Source organism: Abramis brama, assembly GCF_963993115.1.
Source record: "Abramis brama genome assembly, chromosome: 20".
Taxonomy (NCBI): domain Eukaryota; kingdom Metazoa; phylum Chordata; class Actinopteri; order Cypriniformes; family Leuciscidae; genus Abramis; species Abramis brama.
The window spans coordinates 15,244,555-15,270,214 of record NC_139982.1 but is presented as its reverse complement, the minus strand read 5'-3'; the positions used below and the strand labels follow the sequence as shown (position 1 = coordinate 15,270,214).

Genomic DNA, 25,660 nt, shown 5'->3' with positions numbered 1-25,660 from the left:
TGTTTATAATCTTGTACTTGTCCTCTGGCACTGTTTTATTTTACTTTAGCTACTTTGTATTTTTACTTTGAATGATTATGTATCATTGTATTGTTCTGTTTCATGGCATTAATATATATATTTCTATTAAAGATAAAAAAAGAGTAAAAAAAAAAAAAGCAACTCGTTGACGTCATTGTCACGTGTTGCAAAATACTTTTCTCAACACTGCAGAATGGCCCAATCACCGCGTGATATTAAGGAATTCTTTTAAATAGAGGTTCCGTGGGTTGATTTCTATTTCTATTTCCGTTTGGAATCCTAGGAATTTAAATTATGTAAATTAGTATGCAAATAAATACAATTAAACAAAAAAACTTTAAACTTTAAATCAGATCGTCGGACGTCAGACGCCCTCTTGAGGTATTCACCAGTATTCACACAAGTCCCACCTCCTGCGACAGGATGAGCCAATAGGAGCCCCTCAACTGCTGCCTCTGATTGGACAGATAATGGGACATTCGCAAGACGCACCAATCATAGCAAACAATGATCAAATTTAGGGCGGGACTTGAGAGAATACGGCGAGTGAGATCAGATGGTCGTGTTTTCCACATACTAGCACGGATGGAGCTGAAGCACAGCGAGGAAACTTTTTCCTGTGGGGCGGCGATCCCAACGGATGAAATCCGCTCTTTTTCTCAGACTTTTGCGCTGTGAACAAAGACAAAATACAAGAGCATTTAATTTATATTTACAGACTTTATAGTAAGACTTAACACAGGACAAAAACCTGAACATTAGTGTCCTTTAAATTATTGCACAAACTTTGGTCAATGTAACATCGTCTCGGACAAAAAGTGGATAAATATTTTTCTACATTTAGGCAAAAAAAGGTAAGAAGATTTCGCATGCGGAACAATTTAATATTAATAAATGTTAATGAAAATATAGTAGTTATAGCCTAGTTTGTGGTCTGTCCATCATGCGCATTCAGCATCACAACCTTAAATATTTACAGTGTACAGCTTGAAGTCTTAACGGATTATGGCTTGTGTCGTAAATTCGTTGTTATTTAACTAAAAACAGTATTAAAATAGCACGTCTTTAGTATTCTGGATACAAAAGCATCATATCCATTAACATCAACACAAAACGCGAGTTTACATTATGAGCTCAGGTTTTAATACTGCAAGACATCCTATTTAGTACTTTTTAAGTCATTTTATATGTGGATTCAGTGGCTTGTTAACCAGTATACCTTACATGTGGCTATATTATTTATCTACTTTTGTTGTTTTCAGCTTTTTGCCACATAAATATGTCTGATTATTAATATTTGAAGAATCATTCTGCTTCAGAACATCAATATTTGTAGGACTTTTTCATCTTGTTTAGTTGACAATATTATTTCTGGACCAAATCAGCCTGTAATCTAGCTAATTAAACATGTAATATCCTTTAAATTTGTGAAAATTAATTAGTATATTGAAAGTTTAATGGTTCATTCATCATTTGGTTATTTGTCTTTTATATTGACCGCAAAATACTCATTCAGTTTCTTTAGTGCACTTTTTATGTTTCCCTCAAGTATGCAAATGCTTCACAGCATGTAACTGCTTTATTGAAAGTGGTACGATGAGAGATTATTAATAAACCACTTAGTCACGTTGACACTTCATCTAGTACCCCGTAACTCAGTTTTTGGCTGGTCCTTCAAAGCTAGCCTGCTGATCACAAGCATGGCAAAAGAACAAAGGCAGTATTATATCCAGCTAAACGTGCCATCCAGATGTTAGCGATTCTCAACGTCCTAGCTGTGGGTGCGGAGGGGGGGTCGATGGATATTCTCAAGTTTATTAAAGCACAGTCTCAGCTGAGACTCAACAAACTCTTGCTGGTTTGTAGTTAAATACCACACTAGGTGGGCTTCTCTTGCCATCTAACGTCCTTAGAGAAGCACTTTGTTTAAAACCTGGCATGGTTTATTCCCTTCGAAAGCTTTGTTTTCCTGTTACCTTCCATGAAAGCACCTCATTGTTTTTACTCTTACAGGCTAAATGTGCCAAACTACATGAAGGAATCGAGCATAGCGAAGTATACTTTACGAAACCCAAGGGATTTAGGAGTAAGATTTGGAGATTTCACTGTGAATTCTCTCACTTTCTTCTAAACCTTCAGGTTATTGTTTTACTGGGGTGGGGAAAAAAGGTTTGTTTTTCTTCCTCCGTTGTCCCAGATGGGAGATTCGGTGAAAGGACACAGTTCTCCTCTGTGTTTGGCAGATGGGAGGTCTTTCAAGGTCCAGTTTGATTGTGTTGTTTCTCTACTTTGCGTTTGTTTTGCACCTTCATTTTCCCTCGGGAAGCAACAAGATTCAAAACACGAGGTTTAAATATGTACCCATACTCTGTTGTAGCTCATATAAGAGAATACCAGAAAAAAAAAAAAACTATACCTTTAGTATCAAAATGTCTTAGCCATATAATTTATGTAAGATGAACATAACTTCATGCGTGTATTAGAGAGAGCGAGAGGGAAATAGAAACGTCTTACCTCCTTCAGTGGCCAGCTGTGTGGAATGTGTAACCTCACTCTTATCAGTTTCCATGGTGTCAAATCAAGGCCCAAGTCTTCGGATAACCACCTGCATGCCTTCAGTGCTCCACAATGGCTTAGTCACTTGCTAATCTTTGTAGTAACTTCACTATACAGTATTAGACGCTTAAAGGGATAGTTCACCCACAAATAGAAAACTCTGTCATTATTTACTCACCTCATGTCATTCCAACCCTCTATGACTTTCATTTGTCTCTGGACATAATGGAAGATATTTTGAAGAATGTTTCAGCGGTTTATGTACATATTATGAAAGTCAATTGGACCCAGAAACCTCCAAGCTTCAATAATGGCTCAAAGGTAGAAGGAAGGTAATCCGAAGGACTCGGCTGAGATATTCTTAGTTGAAAGCAGCATGATCACTTTCTATGAAGAACAGATCAAAATGTAAGGCTTAAATCACTCACACATCAAATCAAAACATTGATCAACCTCATACCTAAATGTCTTCTTTGGTCACGTACGTTGAGGTTTGACATTCAATTTTGATCTGTTCAATCATATTAAGTTATTGTGTAACTTCAGAACAATTAGAGGATCAAGTCTGGATTAATTTCATGCTACTTTTATGTCCTTTTTGGACCTTGAAAGTTTCTATCTATCTATCTATCTATCTATCTATCTATCTATCTATCTATCTATCTATCTATCTATCTATCCCTTTCCCATGCCATCCATCCATACTTTTCTCATGCATCCATCCATCCATTCCTTTCTCGTGCCATCCATTTTTCCATCCATTCAGCCATCCCTTTCTCATGCCATCCATCCATCCTTTTCTCATGCCATCCATCCTTCTCTTTCTCCATCCATCTATCCATCCATTCATCCATCCTTTTCTCATGCCATCCATTCATTCCTTTCTCATGCCATTCTTCTCTTTCTCCATCCATTCATCCATCCATCCCTTTCCCATGCCATCCATCCATCTCTTTCTCCATCCATCCAGCCATCCCTTTCCCATGCCATCCATCCAGCCATCCCTTTTTCATGCCATCCATCCTTCTCTTTCTCCATCCAGCCATCCCTTTCCCATGCCATCCATCCAGCCATCCCTTTTTCATGCCATCCATCCTTCTCTTTCTCCATCCAGCCATCCCTGTCGATATTTCTCCGAGTGTTTTCACTCTTTGAATGGTTTCAGCCGGGGCCTGCAACTAATTATGGGAGAGTGCATAAATTGCTAGTAATTACATGTAGCATGGTAGCTAATGCAAGCACAAGCAGAATAAAAGGTTAATCCAAAATAGCTCAGCAATAGTAGCGACACACTATCATTCCTCGAGAATTTAGCTCATTCTCTCTGGTTTTGGATAGACACTAATCCTGATGCTTGAATCTTGTGTCATTTGTTATTAATTTGATCCTTTCCTCAGACTTTAGGGTTTAGCTCAATTGATTCTTAACAACCAAAAGTAAGGTTTAATAACACGTATGTAAAATTAACTTTCCATATGAAGGACTATTTGGAGGGTACATTTCTATATTAGCCTTTATGCAGTTGAAGAAGAAAATTTGAGCTCCCGTACAAAATCTAATCCTAAATTTAAATTTGGATTACAAGTTTGTTCAAATCACTAACACATATGAGCTATAATAAATTCTGTGTTTATTAGCAAGCACCTCAAATTATTCTCTAAATCTTGCCCAAAATGCTTGCCAAATGCTTTTAATAAGCAGGTTGAAATGAAGTGTGTTGTTTATATTTACACACAAAACTGGACAAGGATTATAGTTAAATTGGCAGGAAAACATTGGGTATCTTACTTCAGTGATTCCCCTAGGGAAAATGTGAATGCCTGAATCATATGAACATTCCTGAAAGTATGAGCAATGATAAGAGGATATTACTCAGTTGAGTTAATTTGAGATGTGCAGTTCAATAGTTAGCCTTAGAGACCATACAAAATCACTGCCAGTAGAGTTAATTTATTTATTAACCTGTTTTCTGTCTACAAACAACAGCTTTTCCTTCAGCGTTTCCTTCACTCCATACTAATGGTCTGAAAGCAACTACAGTATAGATAAAAGAAATAGACATAAGTAGTTTATTAATGTGATATCCTGAGATGTTCACAATTCTTTGTCCTATTGAACACTATAAATATATGCTGTTTTGGCACCGTTTAGTCTTCATGTGGGATGATGTAATCATGATGAAGTCAGAGTTGGATCCAGCAGTGCAGTCACCAAATGGACAGTCGTTTACTCAAGTGCTTCATTATGACGTTCACAAATGGTGCTTGATTGACTTCTGCAGGGCTCGTTTTAGACCGACTAAGTGATCACTTGTGCTCAGCTTGATGTGCAGATGTTTGAATGGAGTGCTTGTGGTGGGGCGGCAATCAAATTTAACACAGTCTCTTCCTGATTAAGATCGGTGACCTGAACAAATCAGTTCAAAATGCCCAGTGTTGCTCCAGTACTTATCAATTTCCACACTTGATGTAGACATATGCTTGTGTTTTCATGACATCTCCTAGAATTTAGGGCAGAGGTTGTGTTATAATTTATCATAATTTGTCACTTTTAACAGACAAACTTTGTCTGTTCAGACATCTGCTTCAATGGACGACTGTGGCTCTTAGCCTTACCAAGCTCTGTGTTTCAGGTTCTTGGCTTTTTCTTTTTATTCTGATCTTGTATTGTGAAAAAGACAACAAATACTATGGTCTTGGTCTCATTTATTGTTACAGAGGTCAATTTTTAAATGACACACATTTTGATGTCACATCTTGTACTGACAACCTCGGTTCCCTTGTGATTCTGTAGTCAAACATATATGCAGCAGACGTGAAGTCATCCGTTAACTGGGCTTCCTTGCCTCAGTGATCGCTCCTGGAAAAATGTCAAAATACAGCGGGCTGCAGGCCACTTTTGCATTAGCAGGAAAAGAACACAAAATGGCCCCACAATGCATCTGACTATTGGCTGCAGGACTCCATCTGTTGTCGTGGACGCTAAAGGGTAGTAAAAATGAAGGACAAAGTACTTATCTGCTCACCGAAGGGCAAAATGGAAGGAAAGTGATATGCAGCATGCAGCAAATGTCGCATCTTTGACATTTGTTGAGTATCTCGCTCCTAAATAGTGATGAAGAAATGGCAAATGATACATGACAATTCCAAGTGGGACATTTTTGTATAAATTTATGGCCCAATTTAAAATGTGATTTGAATGTCCTCGCATTTGGCAGCCTGGATTCGGAACTATTCCAAGCCCTGTATAAATCAAAAATTAGAAATTTGGCAAGAACCCCATGGCTCCAGTTGTAATAAAACATATTTTTTCCATTTTGGCTCAGACAGAAGAGCTCTTATGGGGGTTCCACCGCACCATATGTCTCTTCACTAAACCAGAGACATTCAATGCACTGCCTCTTTTACTTGAGAAGGCACTTTGTTGTCTGTTGGGTAGTGCATGTATTTGTGCATATATAATATTGGCTTGATTATTTTAATGCAAAGTAACACAGCATGGCGATAGCAAGGTCATAGGTTTGATTCCTAGGAAACACGTAGTGATAAAATGTGTACTGATGATAAAAACTGTAAGCTGCTTTGGATAAAAGCAGTTTTGTTTTTTAATCTCAAGCTAAATTAACTATTTTTAAGATGAATTATGAATTACATGTTCAAGTTATACAAACCTTTTAAAAATAGTCTGTCATTGTCAGGTTTGGTCATAGTCAAAGCAAGACAATAGAGATTCAGAGAAACAAACAGTTCCTTGATCATAAATCCAATTGATAACACGTAGGAGAAACTCAGGAGATGCATAACAAAACTATGTTCAATATAGAAGTGACTGAACACTGAACAAAGATAACTAAGGGCTGAAATACACAAAGAAACAAGGATTGGGAACACAGGGAAACAGGAACAGAACTAAACCAAAACACAATGGCCCCATTTATCAGTTTAAATGTGCAGAAATCACCTTACGGCAAGGTTCACGTGTGATTCATGAAACATTCGTATGCTGCCAATCCCATTGATCGTATGATCGTATGTTAATAAATGTCATTTTAGGTTATGAAGCATCACCCCTAGCGTTTACGACATGGAGAATCATAACCCGGCCAAGAAGAGGAAGTAATCTCATGAAAAAGAAATGTATCTTACTCCAAAAACACCTGTTAACCTCATAATTGCAAACCATTAATTCATTTTATTTTATTATATTAACTATATTTTAATCCTTTAAAAAAAAAAAAAATCTCTTTCTCTCCATGAATATAGCTGGGGTAGCTGGCATGGCGTTAAACTATAAACAAACACAAACAAACAATTTAGATTTTTCAATTACAAAGAATCTTCAACTGAAGACTTAAGTTTGTGTGCAAAAAATAATTTTGTGTGCTTGCAGATTTTATTAGTGCAGGACGGGTGTAGTATTTCATTCAGAGAGTTGCTCTGTCTTGAAACTGTGGTTTTTGGCTACTGCAGTGCTTTACTTTCCAGTGCAGTGCCCCATAGAGCCTGTAAATCGTCCCTGTCCCTCTGGAGCCAAACTCAAAGCTCTATAAACATAATGAACAAATGAAAAAAAAACAAAAACAAACAGATTTGTATTGATTTTAGAACTTCTTCAAATAAATAGGGAGAGCGAAAGACACAATTGTTTGAAAGTAGACTGTGTAATCTTGTCATTTTGGCATGTTAACAAAAAAATTGCTTGATGTATAACAGATTTTTAAAAATATTAATAAGGGGAGTTAAAAAACAAAGCAGCAGCTTTTCAAACAAATAGACTAAATGCAAAAAAAGTATTTCTGCACCTAGTGGCACCCAATGAAACAGCTGGTGAATTTTATTAGATTTTTATATTTTTCCAATTCTAATAGCCTATATAAATCTGGTGCTGTCAATTTAACATTAATTTGATGTGTTACAGTGTTAATATATATATTTTTTAGATAAATATTTAATAATATAATAATAAATACTACTGTTTCTGTAAGTGACCTTGGGTTATAGCAAGTAGTGGTGTAGTAGTTCTTTATAGTAGTGGTGGCGATATGAAGTTCTTCAGACTGGATAAAAGATTAAAGTGGACTGAACAGAGGGCAGTGGAAGTGTTTGTGTAACACAAGAGGGAAAACCTTAATTTGTGTTTAAAAACGATATTTGTTCCACTGTCATCGGGCTGAATCGATTCCTCTTTTTTTAATATGATCTCTCCAGCTTTGACACCATGAAATAACACAGTAATTAGGCTAATGACATGACAGAGAATTCAACCTACAAACACACACCTTAGAGAACAATTAAAAAACTCCCAAACGGGTGAACACCTTCTCTTTCTAGCCATGTCTACTATAGTAACTACTGACAACCCTCGAGTTCGAGAGGGGGTTTGACACATCTTATAGTCGAAGCGTCCCAGCAAAAGTGAACCCCTTCTCAAACCACTGCACTGAAATGAGGCATCGAACGTCACCGGTGATGTTCTCAACAAAAGCTTTGAGGCTTCGGTAGGCGTAACAGCACCACTGTATTGTCTTTGATTAAATGAAGCTATGTTCATTCTTGCCTTCTTGACTGCATTTTTTGGGTTTTGTAAATCTCTTTGATTTTGATCCTCTGCTCCTCTTCCCTAGCCTGGAAATCCAGACCTAAATCTATCTAAAAGATTAATGGTCTGGCGTCGACTAATGAAAATCGGCCAGCTCGAGGGGCGGCACCAAGCATGCTTTTGAAAATCTCACTGCACGCAACTGGATAACACTACGACCAATCACAACAATAAACCCCATACGCTTAGCTACCAGCGGAGCTAACTGGTAGATTAGACTCTTACCGTATCCGGTCGACAAAACAGCAAAAACGCCTAAGTCTAACTCGTTCATTGTAGCGACCAAAGCCGTTTCAAACAACTGGTATTCGTCCATAGCCATCTTGCAATGTTTACTAATGACTTCGACGTCACAGCGCTGTCGTCATCTGTTTAGCTCGCCTCTGGCCTCTCGCCTATATCAGATAACCCGATGTGATTGGTGCAGCTCAGATCGAGGGGCATATTTAATGAGCTCCATTACTCGACACCAGAGTAACTCGCTGAGCAAATTCAACTTGTGCTCTCGCGAGAACTCTGGATTACCAGGGTACCTCTTCCCTTGCCTGCACTGAGATTGTGTGTCTCAATTTATTTTTCATTTGGAGACAAAATTGGGCTAATGTATGATATTAGCACTAAACTATATATTCTAGTTGTGTTATTGCACTATTGGTGTGTCCTCTCAATTCATTCTTTTGATTCCACTCGTCGTGTGCCTTTCTGATTTGTGAAGCTTGATTTACGTTGAACGACTTTGGATATTCCTCTAACTGTTTGCCTTGTCTCATTAACAGCACTGCTTCAATAAATCTCCAAATGGATCTTACGCCAGTCCCAGATGTGAAACGTTTTCTTTGCTAAAAAAATAAACTGAATTTTCTCTGCAAAGCTGAAGATCTGCTCAGGCGTGCATGTTTGCCAATCCATCGTCCTAAAATTGTACCTGTTCGCAGAAGTAGGAGGAACATAATGTCAGGTCCAGCTGGTCTCACTGTATCCAGCGGGACGTCCACACTGCGGCCAACTGTTTTTCATGCTATCCTCCTCCTTCTTTTCGCACCCTCGGCACACCTCCACAAAAAGCGTGGATTCATGGCCAATTCATTTCTTGGAAAATATGCTATTTTAGGAACGTGTGAGTTGTTGTTTCAAAAAGACTGAATCATTTTGTAGACAGCAGTCTCTTGTTGTTTTTTTTAAAAAAAACAAGAGCTGATGAAAACTAGTACAAAATCTGAGGAAGGAAATGTGTCCATCTGGAAGCACAGAGGTCTCCTGCTAACAGCACAGTCGTTTCCTTTTACAAAGGTTTCCTGATTAGGAAAGGCTCTCTTTATAAAACTCATCTTTGTTCCTAGCCAGATGCTTTTCAGATTTGTAAAGTTATTGGATATTATACATTTTAGTAAACAAAGAAGGTTAGAAAATTGTGAAAGTTCTTTTAATGGCTTTCTAACCACAAATGCCACTTTGATACTTCATTAAAAGTAAACATTCAGTTGAGAACAGAGAGTACTGAACTCTTGTTGGGAATCAATCGTAAAAGAAAATAAATCAGCAAAAGAATAGCGTTAAAGTGGTAGCTCACCCAAAAATTATTTTGGTGTCATCATTTACTTACCCTCATGTTGCTCCAAACCCATTTGACTTTCTTTTGCTGTTATGTTAAAAGAAATTACACTATATAAGTATATGTGTTGTGTTTTTCAAGTACTCTGGTGCCTTACAAAAGATTTCTGTGATGAACAGACTTGCTAATGAAATACCAGTCAACATGGTGTCTTTGACTTGAAGAGGCCATATTGTGCCCATTTACAAAGTCTTGATTTTGGGTTCTACTAGAATAGGTTTTCATGCTTGAATGTTAAAAAAAAACATAATTTTCCACACATTTTACATTGTTGCAGTTCCTCTCTTCCCAGTCTGTCAGTAACGCTTTGTTTAGTTCTTGTCTCTATGAAGCCCCTTCTCCCGAAAAGCACAATGCGCTCTTATTGGTCGGCTGGATCAGTGTGTTGTGATTGGCCAAGTGTTTTGAGTGTGTTTGGGAAATGTTACCCCATAACCACAAGTTTCAACACACCACTAACGCAACTCAACCAAACCTCACCTCTATTTTTGTGTATGCCTTGGGCGGGAATTATTTATGAGGAATAGGACTATTTTGATGCGTTCGTTCCCAGAAGACAACTCAAGATTACAATGGAGGCGTTTCAGGGAGTTCAGAAACAGCGCGCACTGATATAGAAAATAACTCCCTTTGGAGTGGCTTTGTAACTTTTCAGATCTTTTTGCAGACAACAACATTACACACTAAAGAAAGTTGAAAATGTAAAAAAAGCATATTAGATCCTGTTTAAAAATGAACAAATTTCATATTCACAAAGCCAGAACCATTCTCTGCAATCCCAATTTTAGAATGTCCTCCTCTGATATAAAGTCCCTTTTTACTTTCTTTAAGAAAATATCAAAACCTTTGAACTCGAAGGCTTCGAAAACATATCACATCCTTGAGTCTGTTGTAAGGAACTTTTAACTTTTTCATGACAAAATGTTATATTGTGTTGATTTGTGTAATTCTGTATACTTTCATTTGCAAAAAAGAAAAAAAAAAGCCTATAGACTAAACACGTAATAGACATGTTTTCATCGTTTTCACAGATTCACATTTTTGTAGTTTACACGATGATAAGGGTGTCATTTTCAAAAACTTGTACTTTGAAACCCATTTTCAAAGTTTTGTGTTTTCAGGCCACCAAAACGCATTAAAAAGTCTTCCGTTTTTAGTTGAAAACGGTGTCGTGTAAACGGCCCCTAAGGCAGTGAGATATGTACATATCTTACCAGGTGTTTCCTAACCCTTGTTGTACATTTGCAGAGTTGCCGTGAGGGGCTGACAACTGTAGCGCTGGACCCTTGGAGCAGAACGGAATGACCTCACAGACCAGCAGCCCCAGACCCTGCAGAGTTTGACCCGGGATGGAGCTGAAGGTGTGGGTCGATGGAGTTCAGCGCGTGGTCTGTGGGGTCACAGAGACCACAACGTGCCAGGAAGTGGTCATTGCTCTGGCTCAAGCCATTGGTAAGGAGCCTCAATTGCTCCTTTAATATAGTCTTTCATGTTTTAAGAAGTTGTATGGAACATTAAAATCATCACCTATATATATATATATATATATATATATATAGCACTTTTTACTATACAGATTGTTTCTAATTAGCTTTTACAGTGATAAACAGGAAAATTAGCATCAACGATGCAAACAAAATTCAAATCTGCTCTAATCTCAAAAAAAAAAAAAAGACAATATACAATCATTGATTGAAAACTTTCATGATTTATTCAGCCTCATTGTCGTTCCAAACTTGTATGGCTTAACAAACTGGACGTTATCAAACTTGAACACTTAAAGTTACATGAAACAAATAATAAAACTGATTTAACCTAATTGATATTCATGATTGGAAACATAAGCCTGTTTTCATTACAGATTTGCACAAAACGATTTTTTTTTTCTAAATGTCGATAAAAAACTATTGACTGAAATGACGGCATTTCCATTAACCGATGTTATGCGATTCTTTTTCTCCTCGCGATAAGTCATTCCAAAAATCATGGCACTGCACTAGCCATAATTTTTAATCGATGGAGACGTAGACGTGTTATCCAAGCATTAATGGCAAGGAAAGCCTCTTATACTTGGGAGCGGCCACGTATAAGAGTGTTTCTGGGTGTTTCTCCCTCTTATCTGCTTCAAGGTCTTGATAAATTGTGGCATTTCTTTGTTGTTTAGAATCCAATATTCCCGTAATTCTTTTTTTTTTTAATGAGTTTAATAAAGAACTCTGTCTCGTCTTCTGTCCAAACATACTGCGTCATCTTTAAAGAATGATCGACTTTTACGTATGCCAGATGACCTGTAAATGCGGAAAAACTGTTTCCATTGTAGTTCTGCGAAACATTCCTTTTTCAAATTGCTTGAAAAACCACTTCATGCGAGCATAAAAACTTTGCGTGTTTCCACTGGACGTATTTTCAATTTGCGCAATTTCAATATGCGCAATTTGAAGGGTAATGGAAATGCAGCCATAGTTATAAGTAGCAGTATTTAACTAAATATTTATTTTGCAACAAATAAGTACACTTGAAAGTCTGCACACTTCTGCTAAGCAGACGTCTACCTAACAGTCAAAAGCGGCCTTACATCACTGAAGTGTGGACTAAAGTGAGGGCTTAGAGTGCCAATTGGGACAAGCCTTCAAACGAATAGTTCAATGAAATGAATCATCTGAAAAAACTGATTCACCAAAATTAATAAGGCTTCCCAAAACACAAGAAGTAGCACAATATGACATTAAAAGAGTGATAAAGAATTCTGTCATGCTACTGCTATTTGTTGAAAAAATAGGTCGTTACTGGAAAAGAGCTTTTACTACCAAAAAAACGACTCCCCAACAGTGGAATGGAAGACTATATTGCTGACACAGATGCCATAAATTCTCAGTGATGCTGAAACCATCTGGCATCCAGGTTGATCATCATCCATTTTATAATTGAAAAGAAGATTAAGTATAGGAGAGTTTGTATTGGCTTGAGACTAGTTGAACAGCTTGTCTAAAGACATCAGACATATTTTAAGGAGTTTAAGGAGAGGCACAAATGTTGATTTCAGTTAATTACATCACCAGTGGGACCCAAAGCAATTTGTTTTTGATTTAAACCTGTCTTGTCGACGTCACCGTTACCGTTTGATTCTATTTTCAGCTGCACTCAGACTGGTGTAATCTAAGGGCCCCCTCTTGTATTAGTGTGAAACGCGCTGGCGCAACCAAAGTGCCCGCTGACATGGAAAATCTGACTCATTCTACTGAAAGAAAAAACTCTTAAGAACACCTCGACCCTCTTTCACAGTTTTGGGAATAATGCCTATGTTTTTACAGAGGGTAAATAGTACAAAAATTCATTGCTCACTATTTCAAACACAATATATCTTCAAATAAAGTGCTCTAACCATATTACGATAAATTATTTGGTTGTTTTGCCAAATAGCAAATTATATGGTAGTGGACCAGAGACGTGCAGAGAGTTCAGGGGCTCAAATATAAAAAGGGGGAATCTATCAGTATAATTATATATTTATTCCACGTCACCATTTTGTGTGTTCTTGACCTAACGGCCTACATTTCACATAATAGGCCTGTAGATGGCACTTAGATTTAATATAACCAACTAGGATAGTTTCATCAAATAGTAAATCAATATTCAGCACATAAATAAGAGTTAATGAACACTGGTTAAAATAAATGTGACTTCTAGTTCTGCGAGGTTTTGCAAAGTGCTTTGTAGTCAATTTAAATCCGATTTTTAAGCGACGCAATTCAATTATAAACCGCATATCCAGATTGCTCCACAAATGCAAATTGTTCCTTTCTTGTCTTTTTTTTCTTTTCTTTTAGCTATTTCACCTTTGTTTAAAGGTGACATATTATGCTCCTTTTCACAAGATGTAATATAAATCTATGGTGTCCCCAGAATGTGTCTGTGAAATTTCAGCTCAAAATACCCCCCAAATAATTTATTATAGCTTGTCAAAGTTGCCCCTTTTTAGGTGTGAGCAAAAACGCGCCGTTTTTGTGTGTGTCCCTTTAAATGCAAATGAGCTGCTGCTCCCCGCCCCTGTTCAGGAGACGGGCGATCCTTTACACAAGCTTCGGATACTCCGGCAATAACAAAACACACAAATTTCAAAAATAACAGTAGCGGAGTGCAGCCTTACAGAGAGACGTTTCTGAATGGTTAGTGGATATATTTATGTAGTTGTGGAGTTACATTGATTCATCTCATCGAGTCATCGACTTGCATGTCCCGTCATATAATATTATAGGTAATATTATAATAAGATCCCCTTCCTACGTCAGAATGGGAGCAAAATCTGATCGGCTTATTTTTTTACATGCTTGCAGAGAAAAGCTTACCAAAACAAAGTTACTGGGTAGTCACGTTTCACGTTTTCTGGGTTGGTAGATGCACCAGGGACCCGATTATAGCACTTAAACACAGAAAAAGTCAGATTTTCATGATATGTCCCCTTTAAAAAAAAAAACTGAAAAAAGACCATGTCTATGTAGTTTTTAACCGATCTATGAATAAGACCAAGAAATGACTCCCCTTCATATTGTCCAATTAAATTTTAGCTTGTTTTTCCACATCACGATTGGTTGGTGTATTATACATGACAAATGGGCATCAGTGAATTATGTAATATTTGTAAATATGTAAAATGTGGATTTTTAATTGAATCGACACACTAGCAAACCCTGAGAGAGCCATAAATGGTTGCACGGTTCTTGATCGCTTTTGTAAACAGACTGTGTGGTCACAGTTTTGAACATGCAACTACTGACATAAACTCCTTGTAGCCTATTTTTCTTTTACAGTGAGCCGATTAATTACAACAACAACAACAAAAAAAGAGTGAATTGTGGTTAGCAAACAAGCGTTGTCAGAATGCCCATCTGTCAGTCAAGCCTGAAGCAAGATGCAAATCTGTAGCAACGCATTATGGCAACAAAGTCTCAGTATGTCCGACAGCAGATAGATTAAAATAAAGAGGAATTTTCCGACTTTTGAGCTATACGTTACTGTTTTGTACAATTGACACCACTAGATAATAAAATAAGTCATTAGTCAGCGCAACAAATTACTGAGTGCAACTTTCACATCTATGGTTCCAATCTTAATCTTACTCAGCAATGCAAACTTTATTCTTTTTTTATAGGTCGCACAGGACGCTACACACTGATTGAAAAATGGAGGGACACCGAGCGGCATCTTGTTCCTCACGAGAGTCCCGTGGCCTCTCTGAACACGTGGGGGCAGTATGCCGGTGACGTGCAGTTTATCCTACACCGCACGGGCCCCTCTCTCAACGAGTACCCCACAACTGAAGGTCTGACTCCTCGGGGCCCAGAGCGAGGCTTGCATCGGCAGAGCCTTCCACTGATGGCCAAGCTCCGAGCTCCAGGTGACCGCTCCCTCCGTCGGCGCGAGCCACGGCGCAAATCTCTGACCTTCACCGGCGTGCCCCGCAGTCTGAGGGACATCCTAAGTGGAGGCAGGCTCGGCGACAGTAGTGCCAAACAACGAGAGGTTTTAGTGAGAAGTGCCCACAATTCGCCGTCAATGTCCCCTCGCTTATCAGGCAACCGGATGGAGGATCTTTCCCAACTGGTGAGGCTGCAAAGGGAGACTCTTTCCGTTCTAGACAGCAGGATGGATGCATACGAGGGAGAGTTTCGGATGTTGACTGAGAAAAGAGTTGGACTACAGGATGGTGAACTGTATGTGAAGATGACAGAGGAGGTTTCAAGGTTGGAAAAGCAGGTGCGAAAGAACAAGGTAGAGATCGAGGAAGAGGAATTCTGGGCAACTGAGCTCCAGATTGAGCGGGAGAGCGAGAGGCAGCTGCAGGAACGAATCCAGGAGTTGAGCAGTCGGCTGCGCAGTTGTGAGTTGGATCTGGATCAGCGGCTGGTGTCTCTGCAGGGTGTACAGGCAGGGATAGAGGCTCAAAGGCAGCGTAAGGAGACCAGAGAGACCCAGCAGGCCAGTGAAGGGGAAGTGAAGGCTAGACTTCAGAGAGTGAAAGCAGAACTCAAGGCTCAGGCTCAACACACGGCCCAGCTTGAAAACAGCTCAAGAGCTGTGGACCGCTCACTGGCTGAGTCGTGCAAGAGAATGCAGGTACGTCAAGGTTGACTCAAAAAATGTAGTAATCCATATGAAATTTTAAATATAAAGTTGAAGAGCGCAATGGTAATCAATGGTCTTGTGCTTCTGATTTCTGCTATAAAGACAAGCATTGCTTTTCATTAGTGTATGTTGCATTCTGACTGCAAGGAAGTCTACAATACCCGGATTAAACTATTTTCGATTTCCGTTCGGGTTAGTGGCAGTTGTTCAGCTGGGGCAGGATCCCCCAGAAGTACGCAATTTTAATTCAGCCATCTTTGCTCATGGGCACAAAAGCTGGAATTCACTACACAACTTTTGCCCAGAGTTTTACCTCAATTTGACCATCCAATCGGAGGATATCAAACATGTTTTTAGCCAATTTTAGAACACTTTTTGGTTGCACTTTATTTTAAGGTGTCATTGTTACAGTGTAATTATATATTTAAGTACTGAGTAATATTAATTAACTGCATGTACTTACTATAGGATTAGGGTAGGATTAGTGTTTAGTTAAGGGTTAGTTGCATGTAATTATGCATTATTTACTGTTATTACTATGGTAAGTACATGTAACATATGTAACAAGGACACTTTAAAATAAAGTGTTACCCACTTTTTTTTTTTCATTTATCATGCATATGAAGCATAGCAATTTAGTGCATTTTCTGTGTGAGTTTGTTGTGTTCGGAATGACCCGAAAGTCTGGTAGTGTGTGAATCTCATCTTGTTTAGTGTATTAGAGAGTAAGTTATTAGTGTAGTTTTTCTCTGTAACCATTTACAAAGTCAGCAAGTGTATGATGCCTTGTATTTTAAAATCTCGATTTTAAAAGTCAGGTGATGTATTGTAGCCTTAAAGGGTTAGTTCAGTGAAAATTTTTAATTCGGTCATAATTTACTCACCCTCATGTTGTTCAAACCCGTAAGACTTTCATTCATCTTCGAAACACAAATGAAGATATTTTTATGAAATCTGAGTTATTTCTGTCCCTCCATTGACAGCTACGCAACTACCACTTTGATTGCTCAAAAAGTTAATAAAGAGTTTGTAAAACTAATCCATATGAATTGAACTGCTTAGTCCAAATTTTCTGAAGAGAAACGATCGCTTTATATGATGAACAGATTAAATTGAGGCTTTTATTCCCATAAACATTCAACAACTCACACATCAGTTGTAGTAAACGGAAGCTGTGAGAACTAGTGAGGTTCATTCTCGTGTTACACAGCACGTTTGAGCTTCAGCAAGAACCAATGAGGTTCATTCTCGTTACGCAGCACGTTTGAGCTTCAGCAAGAACCAATGAGGTTCATTCTCGTTACGCAGCATGTTTGAGCTTCAGCAAGAATCAATGAGGTTCATTCTCGTTACGCAGCACGTTTGAGCTTCAGCAAGAACCAATGAGGTTCATTCTCGTTACGCAGCACATTTGAGCTTCTGCGAGATGTTTGTTCTCGCGCGTCAAGCACGTTTATATGTGAATAAAAGCCTAAAATTAATCTGTTCATCTTATAAGCGATCGGATCTCTGCTGAAAAGTTTGACTAAATCGCTCAACTCATATATATTATTTCTACGATCTTTTTATGAACTTTTTAAAGAGTCAAAGTGGTAAGTTGCGTAGCTGTCAATGGAGGGACAGAAATCGCTTAGATTTCATAAAGAATATCTTCATTTGTGTTCAGAAGATGAACGAAAGTCTTACGGGTTTGGAACGACATGAGAATAAGTAAATGATGACAGAATGTTCAATTTTGGGTGAAATAACCCTTTAAACGTGTTAACAATGGTGTTTCATAGCATTATCTGAAGGCTCCACAAGAACGTGCAAACAAAGTCTTTCATTAGCGACTAGCCTGAGCTGTGATGTCAAAGGCAGCAGGGAACATTTCTACTTAACACCTTTAAGAGCCATCCAAAAAAAAAAATAATCTGCATCTACAGTACCAGCAGGGACTAACTGGACCAGGCTAACCAGCCAAACCTTGACTTATTAGTGTCCCCCATCAGGCTTCTCAAGTAATTAAACCAGCTAAATATTCATGCCGGTTGACTGGCTTCAATAAATGGTGAACTAGACTAACACCAACCTGGCACTAACTAGCATAGAAATGCATGCTGGTCTTAGCTGCTCTTATCAGCAGGGTTCTGTCTAAAACTGTGATTGCTGTAAATACAAAAATGACGCATGTGTTTGGATTCTTGAGATAATTTTGTGGAAGTGCATTGGAGAATTGTTACTAGCCAGTTGTTATTGCATTGCTGCAGGCTGAATGCCAGTTGCAACACTACACAGACATTTCATTAGTACCCTCTCCTCCCTCTTTCCACCAGGAGAGTCACTATGAGCTGGAGCAGCTGACTAAAGAGTTGAGGCAGGTAAACCTACAGCAGTTTATTCAACAAACAGGCACCAAAGTCACGGTTCTGCCCGTGGAGCCTGGCGATGAGGACTCTAGCAACACAAGAGAAGATAAAGGTATCTGTTTTACTGACAACATATCCAAAGCCCCATATCAGAACAAAACAGTCTGTGGTTCAGAATTGCTCCATACAGAATGGATACTGTTAGATTTCAGCATGAATGACGACAATACCTCAACCATAATGAGTAATGAGTGCGTTTTACAAGTGTCATTAATAGCAAGACCACATCTGGTTTCAATTTGGTGCAGTGGCAAAACTGCAGCCCTTGTGATATCTGCTTTTTAAAAAGCAAAAAAAAAAAAAGGGTTTTGTGGGTAGGACAGCTAAATGTTGTTTTTTTCCCCTGTAAACCGTATAAGGCTGAGGGCGATTCAAAAGCACTGCTGAGAGTTGTGCCGTGACAGATTATAGTTGCAATGATTGACTCAACAGTCCTACCTCTGTTATTTACTCTGTCTAGTACAAAAAAACTGTTATTTCTTTTTAACTTTAATGACGTCAATCCTGGACGGAGGGAAAAAACATTAAAGTTGCAAGCTTTCTGTTTGTAGATGTCAGTAAGTTCAAAGTGATTCCTTTTTGTTTTGTTTATATTACTAATCCAGTGCCCCCTTGTGGTTGGAGATTGTATTGTAAGTGTTATTCCTGCAGTCATGGCCAAACAGTTTACACCAATGGTGCCCAATCCTGTTCCTGTAGAGTTACCTTTCTGCAAAGTTCAGCTCTAACACAACTGAACCAGCAAATTAAGATCTCCAGGAGCACTTGATAAATACAGTTGGATCTGAACTCTGCAGATAGGTAGATCTCCAGGAACAGGATTGGACACCATTGGTTTACACTATCCAAAGGCTTGGCTACATAGGAATGAAATATTAGCCTGAATACTACTTTTTGCTATCTGATCAAATGATGAGTCATTTGTCACAATGGAAATGCATCAAGTACATTGCATTGTGGGGTACTGTATTTCACTCAGTGTGCCCTGTTGTATTTGCATATTTCATGTACTCAGAAAAGTGGCATTCTATGCATTGTATATACTGCAGAAATAGTAGTATGATATTCATAACAAGCAACTGTTATTGTAATAAAGAAAATATGTATGCAAATGTTTTTTGTTTTTGTTTTCAGTTAGTCCATTCTTCAAATTTCCCATTTGACCTTGATTATACTTAATATTCTTAAGATCCCTGTTAGTGAAATGAGATATTAAGACAACGTTCTTTAATAATATGTAATTTATTTCATTTCCCAGACTTCGCTGCATTAACTGGCTCGCTGAAACGACCGGGTTTATCTTATCCTGTGGTTGGCAGCATCCGTGGACTACATAGTCCAATCTCCTCAGGTTTGAATCCTGAAGGCATCTACGTTTGAGCACCATAAATCACTTCAGATTTTTAAAAATGTTTTCGGCTGAATTATTTTTATTCGTAGCTACAGCAGATATTCTCAGCATAAAGGAGAACCAGTGGTAAAACCCCTTTCAAGTAGTTTTTCAATACTTGATCACAAAGAACTGTATACAAACAAAATGATTCTGATCACTGCAGTGTCTACTATTTGAAAGAGGTACATGTAGCCTTGTCACACAGAAACGATCAGATGAAGGATGAATTACTTTGGAAGCTTAAATATATTTTTGTATTATTATTTTAGCCTCTGAAAATGTTTGTATGAATGTGCAACTTTCACAATTGTGTTTACTGTTAAGTAGTAGAGATCAATCTATGATTTCAAACCTGTGATATTTACGTTTATCGTTTTGTTTTTATACATTTCATACTGTGGTTGATTTTTATGTTTATCAATCTGTAAGTGTTTTACTATGTTGAGCCAAAGAACAATCACCTATTTTAGTTGCAATATGTTACTGCAAAATTTCATACTCCTTGCTTTACTTTAACCAATGTCATTATCGTCAATATGTGCATAAAATGTTACTGATATTGAGAAATACACAAGTATTATTGCTTGAAATGTACTTTTACTCTTAAAGGGATAGTTCGCCCAAAATGAAAATGTTCACCCTAGTGTCGTTCCAAAATTGTATGACTTTCTGTCGAACACAAAAGGAGACATTTAGAAATATATGTAACAGTGTTTTGAGACTTCATTTTGAGTCAACTATATCCCTTTAATATTATTACATATGTTTTACATAATTAGTTTCAGCCAAAAAATGAAATCACAGCTATTTAGCTGACAGTAGTGCCTTACTGAAATTCAACCGAAGCCATGTTAGGATCAAGTTTAATGATGGTGCAAGCATGTTAACTCTGTGAATTAGATTTTGATATTTTCAGTGTGTGTGTGTGTGTGTGTGTATATATATATATATATATAAAAATCTGTTATGATGTTTAATGCTCAAATTTTGCTTACATGTTGTCTTGTACTTATGGCTGCATTTGATTTCAGTAGAGTTTGGGGGTATCTAAACTTGTTTTAAATTGTTTCCTACGGTATGTGGAGTTTGCTAATTGTCAACCATTTACTATATATATATTTTTTGTAAACAGTTGATATAAACCCCTGAACATCTATATATAGCGATGTGAATCACTATTAAAGCCAAATCACCTCGTATGAATGCTCCTTATTTTACAACATAATCCTTTTGAGTAATAAATACAAAGTCAAGTGTAACAGCAAGAGAACAGAATTGGCACCTGATAAAAATAAAAAGGAAAGCCACACTTGTGTGTTCAGCCTAGTGCTACTGACTCAGGAATGGGAGGAAAAGTCCCACATGTTGTGAAGCCCACCGTCCAACAGTATGTGAGGTTTAACTACAGCTAAAATGGGGCTGCAAGGAGCTCCAGCAAGACAAAACGCCTCGTCCGCATCCAGACCCCATTCACGAAGAGTTTTTAGGGCAGTGGCACAGATGTTTCGAGAGCCCCACACGGTTAAGACACAGGTGCGGAGAGGGCTGTTCTCATGCCCGAACCTCCTCCTCATATGACCAATCAGAACGGCAAACTCCTCCATACAGATCTGATAACATAAGACTAGGTTAATAAGACTAATGGTCCTTAATTTAAAGAAACAACAACATAGTATTAGAGCAAAAAATATGACATATTAAGTTGTAGAAATACAAATATTACACAATTTACCTTTGCTGCTTTGAAGGTCTCTATTTGGGTTTCACTTAATCCAAAATCTGAAAGACTATCAAGTGTATCCTCAGAGAAACCGATAACATCACCTGAGAAAATGACTTTCAGCTTATTGAGGATGAGATGATCAGCCTGATCATACAGCAAAGCAGCTGGGATTCCTAAACTCAACACAATGTGCAAACATTAATGTTAAAAATCCTGCAATAACTTTAAAAATAATGTGTTAAATGTTCATGCATCACGAGGTGATCTACCAGTATGCAGAGCATTATAGACATCATCCCTGTCAGTAGAGACGAACAGCTTTACTTTGTTTGATTGAAGGGTATTTATGAGTTCTTCCTTTTTGCAAAAGTAAAATTTGCATATTTCTAGACCTGGTGATAGAAAAAAAGCAAAGCAATATTAGCATATAGTGTAAGAAATAAGCATATATTTGAACAAAAATTGCGTAAGAATAGGGTGTAAAAATATACATTTTTAAAGTATTAACAGCACAAATCCCATGTTTTTATTATTATTATTATTATTATTATTATTATTATGAGACATCTTAGATATGCCGATAAATTACACAACATAAAAATAGCATGAAAATGTGATCATTTTAAAAATTAAATGTATATCACTTGCCGTGAAAAAGTGATTCTGGCCCGAATTACTTTTAAATGTTTCACATGTTACAAAAATATTAGACAATATCTATAAAATAACAATTAATAAAAAACTGTATAAAAATAAAACAAAATCTGTAACAGGTTTGCAAATATACGGAGCCCCTAAGGTGACAATCTTTGCGTTTGCAAGGAAAACCTTTGCGTTCCCTCACATAAAGTTGCATTCGCTCACATAACTTTTGTGTTCTTTGCAAGAGACCGCAGTTTCTCAAAGGGGAAGAACGCAAACATCTTGTGAGCGAACGCAAAGTTTCGATGGGGGAACGCAAACATTTTGCGAGCAAACGCAAAGTTTCTCGGGGGAACGGAAACATGTTGCAAGCGAATGGAAAGTGTCTCTGGAGAACGCAAACATTTTGCGAGCGAACAGTTTCTCAATTCTCAGGGGAACGCACAACATTTGCGAAAACGCAAAAGCATTGACAAATATTTTTTTTCTCCCATCTCATATTTCTTTCTTCCCAATGTCCCTTTAGGGGCTCCGTACAAATAGCAAGGCTGAGTAATATTACATATTACGCATTTTTAGTTCCACCTAAAATTAGGAAACAGGGAAAATAGATTAATTTTATATGTAAGTGCCATATTAAAATTGCATTGCCAAAGTGAACTTACCATAATGCTTTACACTCTCAACTATCTTAATTTTGAATTCTTCTGAACACTCCTTTGCAATGAGAATCACTTCAAAAAGCAAAGATTCAGTCTCGTTCTGGTCCACAAGTCTCTCATTCACTGTTTGCACAGCCTATTTACAGCAAACATTTCAAAATCATGATAAATCTCATCTGAATATGTCCATGTACAGTCTCCAATGACTGTATTATAATTAAATACCTTAATAAACGTGAATGCTCCGCCTTTGGGTAGTGCATCTGTGTTTGTGGACGTTGAGAGTTTGTTCAAGTCAAATAGGTCATTATATTGCAGCGCAATGATAAGAGGACCTGTGCAAATCTGTAGAAACAGCGTAGATTAAGCCATGAATGAGTGTAAATCAAGCGCATTGTGAAGTAACGTCGATTACTGCAGCTCTCACTAGCAGACAGTGTAGTAACTTCTGACTTTACCTTGTTATCCTCCATTCCCTTCAAAACATCCGTCCTTCGCCTACGTTAACAGATGCGGAAGTGAAGACAATCTTACGACCGTAACGTCAACAAAAACAAAACAAACCTGCACGTAATTTAGCATTACATGGACACTTATAAAAGATGTTTGAAATTACGTAATTAAAAAGTGAAATGTGAGTGTATGTGCTTCCCGCCAGCAGCACACAGCTGCATTGTTCTGTTACTGGTGGTGTTTCAACATTCAGTGTGTTACTGTCACCCGCCGCCGCCTCGCGCTGCGGAGCGGCACAACATCAGGCGGATCAGCTTTTGCTTTATTAAATAATTAAAAAGCTGCATCTTTCCACGCTGTCATATAAACAGACATGATACCGATTTTGCAAGAGCAGAAACTTGCTTTATTTCGAAAGTAGGATATATATAACTAGCCTTTCAGTAAGTGAGTCAGATGTTGATTCAGTAACCACACCTATGGATGATGCATCGGCTTACATCCTCCTGGGACCCAGGAATAGACTTTTAGACTTTTCTAGTGAATTTCTCTGACATCATACATGTCACATGTCCCAAGTTCCAAGGTTTCACCATGAAAACAACTTCTCCTTGGTCTTTAAAAATGTCTGACATTAATTTAGTGATCAAATGTAGGAAATATGATAATATATTGTAATTATAATTTAAATCGGACTACTTTTCAAATTGTATTTCATAAACCAACATCTCAGGAAAATGTTATGGGGTTTCAAATAAAAAAATAAAAAATACTTTCTGTTACAGAACAGGGCATTGATTTCATACATGTCCACTGTAGAGGACACCAGGACTTAAATCATGTTTATCAGGCATTTTGGGAGACACAACAAGAGAATATGGAAATAATACATCAATATTCCTATGAAATTTTAGATATTATTATTAAAATGTTGCCAATTATTACACTTCTTTTTTCATTAAATGTTGCTCCAAGAACACATTCATGTGTGCAAATTAGATACAGTGTATTGCATTGAATGGGAATATTAATTTATGGCCATTTTACCCACATATTGCATAAAGTAAAATGGTGTATCAATTCATTCCGTTATATCTTTAATAACATAGTTGAGAATCATCTTTATACAAATTTTGGTTAAAAAAAAATCCTGAAACCCTAAAGTTTATTGGTGATTGAAAAAAAAAAAAAAAAAAAAAAAAAAATCCCATTGTTTTTGCCTATACATATAATTTCATGTCATTTTATTTTTTAAACAACTTAGTCCTGGTGTCCACTACAGAGGACATAGCATAACGTATGAATAAAACATTATTTTTCCCAAAAGTTTTTTTTTTTTTTTTTTTTTTTTCATTTGTTTCTTATGCTCTAAACAATGTGATGACATGAAAAAAAAACTAAATTCAAAAAACTTGTTTTTCTGGGTCTCAGGAGGATATGGAAGCGGGTTTCCGCGCCACGGATTAATAAAAAAAAATTATAAGATAATTTCGACTTTAATTTCTCGCAATTCTGACTTTACAACTCGCAATTGCGACTTTATATCACGCATTGCGAATTTATCATGCAATTCTGACTTTACCTCACGCAATAATTCTGACTTTACATCACGCAATTCTGACTTTACATCACGCAATAATTATGACTTTACATCACGCAATTCTGACTTTAGGCTACATCATGCAATCCTGACTTTATATCACGCAATAATTCTGACTTTACATCACGCAATAATTCTGACTTTACATCACGCAATAATTCTGACTTTACATCACGCAATTCTGACTTTATAACACGTAATTCTGACTTTATATCACGCAATTCTGACTTTACATCACGCAATTCTGACTTTATATCACGTAATTCTGACTTTATATCACGCAATTCTGACTTTACATCACGCAATTCTGACTTTACATCACGCAATTCTGACTTTATATCACGTAATTCTGACTTTATATCACGCAATTCTGACTTTACATCACGCAATTCTGACTTTATATCACGCAATTCTGACTTTACATCACGTAATTCTGACTTTACATCACGCAATTCTGACTTTACATCACGCAATTCTGACTTTACCTCACGCAATTCTGACTTTATATCACGTAATTCTGACTTTACATCACGCAATTCTGACTTTACATCACGCAATAATTCTGACTTTACATCACGCAATTCTGACTTTACATCACGCAATAATTCTGACTTTACATCACGCAATTCTGACTTTACATCACGCAATAATTCTGACTTTACATCACGCAATCTTGTTTTTTTATCACGCAATAATTCTGACTTTACATCACGCAATTCTGACTTTAGGCTACATCACGCAATTCTGACTTTATATCACGTAATTCTGACTTTATATCACGCAATTCTGACTTTACATCGCGCAATTCTGACTTTACCTCACGCAATTCTGACTTTACATCACGCAATAATTTTGACTTTACATCACGC

The 25,660-nt window shown here is 37.4% G+C and overlaps 2 protein-coding genes across 2 annotated transcripts; one reads left to right on the top strand and one right to left on the bottom strand.

Moving 5' to 3' along the window:
* Positions 1–552: 552 nt before the first annotated feature.
* Positions 553–20,908, top strand: rassf8a (Ras association domain family member 8a). The gene is made up of 5 exons (XM_084094478.1): positions 553–875; positions 11,036–11,239; positions 14,937–15,901; positions 18,226–18,370; positions 19,577–20,908. Exons 2-5 carry the CDS (start codon positions 11,137–11,139, stop codon positions 19,696–19,698), a joined length of 1,335 nt encoding a protein of 444 aa, XP_083950604.1. The 5' UTR covers positions 553–875; positions 11,036–11,136; the 3' UTR covers positions 19,699–20,908.
* Positions 19,729–23,456, bottom strand: LOC311070563 (cytosolic 5'-nucleotidase 1B). Its single transcript, XM_084094479.1, has 6 exons — positions 23,197–23,456; positions 22,964–23,083; positions 22,742–22,874; positions 21,704–21,826; positions 21,444–21,607; positions 19,729–21,321 (listed from the first exon to the last, which is right to left on the bottom strand). Exons 1-6 carry the CDS (start codon positions 23,209–23,211, stop codon positions 21,049–21,051), a joined length of 828 nt encoding a protein of 275 aa, XP_083950605.1. The 5' UTR covers positions 23,212–23,456; the 3' UTR covers positions 19,729–21,048.
* Between the last annotated feature and the right edge of the window lie 2,204 nt (positions 23,457–25,660).